This window comes from Penaeus japonicus, unplaced genomic scaffold (genome assembly GCF_977035675.1).
Source record: "Penaeus japonicus unplaced genomic scaffold, GWHDUDI00000001_assembly GWHDUDI00000022, whole genome shotgun sequence".
Taxonomy (NCBI): domain Eukaryota; kingdom Metazoa; phylum Arthropoda; class Malacostraca; order Decapoda; family Penaeidae; genus Penaeus; species Penaeus japonicus.
This window is the reverse complement of record NW_028234424.1, coordinates 35,671,213-35,673,712: the sequence shown is the minus strand read 5'-3', so window position 1 is coordinate 35,673,712 and position 2,500 is coordinate 35,671,213. Positions and strand designations below refer to the sequence as shown.

Sequence of the window (2,500 nt, the reverse complement as noted above, 5' to 3'; positions counted from 1 at the left end):
GTGGTCATAATCGTGTAATTGTTTATGCTTATGTAAATGGATATGCAAATTTCCACCGAAACACACCAGAGATGAAGTAGAGGGGAAGGGGGAGAAGGGAGAAGGGAGGGGAGGGGAGGGGGAGAGGGCTGGCATCATATGGCTTGTTTTCATCAGTCATCCCCAGTCATATGGTGTGATTTGATTGGTCAACAAATTAGTGTCATTTTTAACCAGCGCCATATTTCCACTTTGCCGTTAAATGCATGACGGCATGTGAAATATCGATAGACGGGAATCATTAACCGGTTCACTACCTTTCTATCATGTATACATTGGACGTGTTATAAACTGGATCCTATAATTCAAGTGCATGGCAACGTGTCCTGAATCTATAAAATACAAAAGACTTCATACATTCACTCGAAATAAATACATCAAGCCACACTAAGCTTTGACACATCATGACATAAAAAGGAAAAAAACAAAACAAAAAAGACTGTCAATTCTCTCGTTATCTATAACACTAGTGACAAATCTGAGATAGGCTGCATAAAGATAATAAACAAAAACGCGTTATTATTATTATTATTATTATTATTTTCTTTTTTTATTTCTTATCTTTTTTTTTTTTTTATACATTTTTCCTTTCCCCCTTGTCACGGTTCTAAGGTTGATGTGGTGAGTCGAGGAGGGGAGAGCGAGCTGAGGTTAACCGGTGTTGCGAGGGAAGACTCAGGTAATTATACCTGTGTCCCTGCCAATGCCAAGCCATCTTCCATCACCCTTCATATAATTGCAGGTGAGTGACTGATGCTAGGCGCTGGTAGGTGGATTTGATAGTTGGGTTAGGTGGCGGGGGAGGATATAAACAAGATTGTAGAAATGAATGAATGAATAGATTTATAGGTGAGTAGATAAAATGCCGTTGAATACCTTTATATATATATAAAAGTTTTATTATATATGAATATATATAATATGTATGTATATATATATAAATATAAAGATATATATATATAAGATGAATATATAAATAATGTATATATATATATATATATTATATAGATATATAAATATATATATATATATCTGTATATATATATAAATATATATGTAAATATATATTTATAATATATAATATATATAAATATAAAATATATAATAAATATATACAAAATATAAATGTATAATATAAATACACACACACACACCCACACACACACATATATATATAATATAGATATATATATATATATATATATAGATATAGATATACTTATACATAAATACACACACACGACCTATATATATATATAAATATATAGATAATATATATATATATATATATAATATAAATTTATATATGTATATATATATAATATATATATATATATATATAAATATATATATATTATAATATATATATATATATTATAAAAATGTGTGTGTGTCGATATGAGTATATGTATATATATATATATATATATATATTTATAGATATATATATATATATATATATATAAATATATATGTGTGTGTGTCTGTGTGTAAATATATATACATATATATGTATTAAATAATATATAATATATATCTATATAGATTTATATATATATTATACAAATTTATATATATATATATATATATATACATATATATAAGATATATATATATATTAATATATATATATATATATATATATATATACATATATATATACATATATACATATATATAAATTATATATAATATCTATATATATATATATATATTATATATATTATATATATATATAAATGTTGCATAAACCTATTCTTATCATACATTTAGACTTAAGGCGTTTAATTCTCCTCCTCTTTATATTGTCTATATATCTACTATCTATCTATTCTATCTATCTATCTACTATATGTAATAAACATATATATATATAGATATATATAAATATATATATATAATATATATTTATACAAATATAATATATAAATACATCACACACACACACACACACACACATACACGCCCACAAACACACACACCACACACCAACACATTTATAATATGATATATATATATGTTTATATATATATATATATATTTATATATTTTTAATATAATATATAGGTAATATATATATATTAATATATATTTAATATATATATATTATATACCTGTATTAGTCTTGTTGTGTGGATGTGTTTGTGTGTGTGTGGTTGGGTGAGAGTGTGTGTGTGTGTGTGTGTGGAGTGTGGTTGTGTGTGCGTGTGGGTGGGTGTGTGTTGTGTGTGTGTGTTGTGTGTGATTGGTGAGTGTGGTTGTGTGTGTGTGTGGGTGTGTGTGTGTGTGTGTGTGTGTGTGTGTTTTTGTGTGAGGGGGTGTAGAGGGTGTCGGTGTGGCGTGTGTGTGTGTGTATGTGAGTGAGTGTGTGTATGTGTGAGTGAGTATGTGTGTGAGTGTACTGTGTTGGGTGTGTGTGTGTATATCAATCTCTCTCATATATATAATATGTGTGAGTGTG

General features: G+C 26.8%; 1 protein-coding gene across 1 annotated transcript in view; it reads left to right on the top strand.

Annotated features, from left to right (window-relative positions):
• LOC147469385 (uncharacterized) overlaps positions 1 to 2,500 on the top strand; it is a 40,625-nt gene that overhangs the window by 33,956 nt on the left and 4,169 nt on the right. The window contains exon 9 of the mRNA XM_086549265.1: positions 652 to 781. Coding sequence (XP_086405391.1) covers positions 652 to 781 — 130 coding nt within the window. The remainder of the gene's footprint in view (positions 1 to 651; positions 782 to 2,500) is intronic.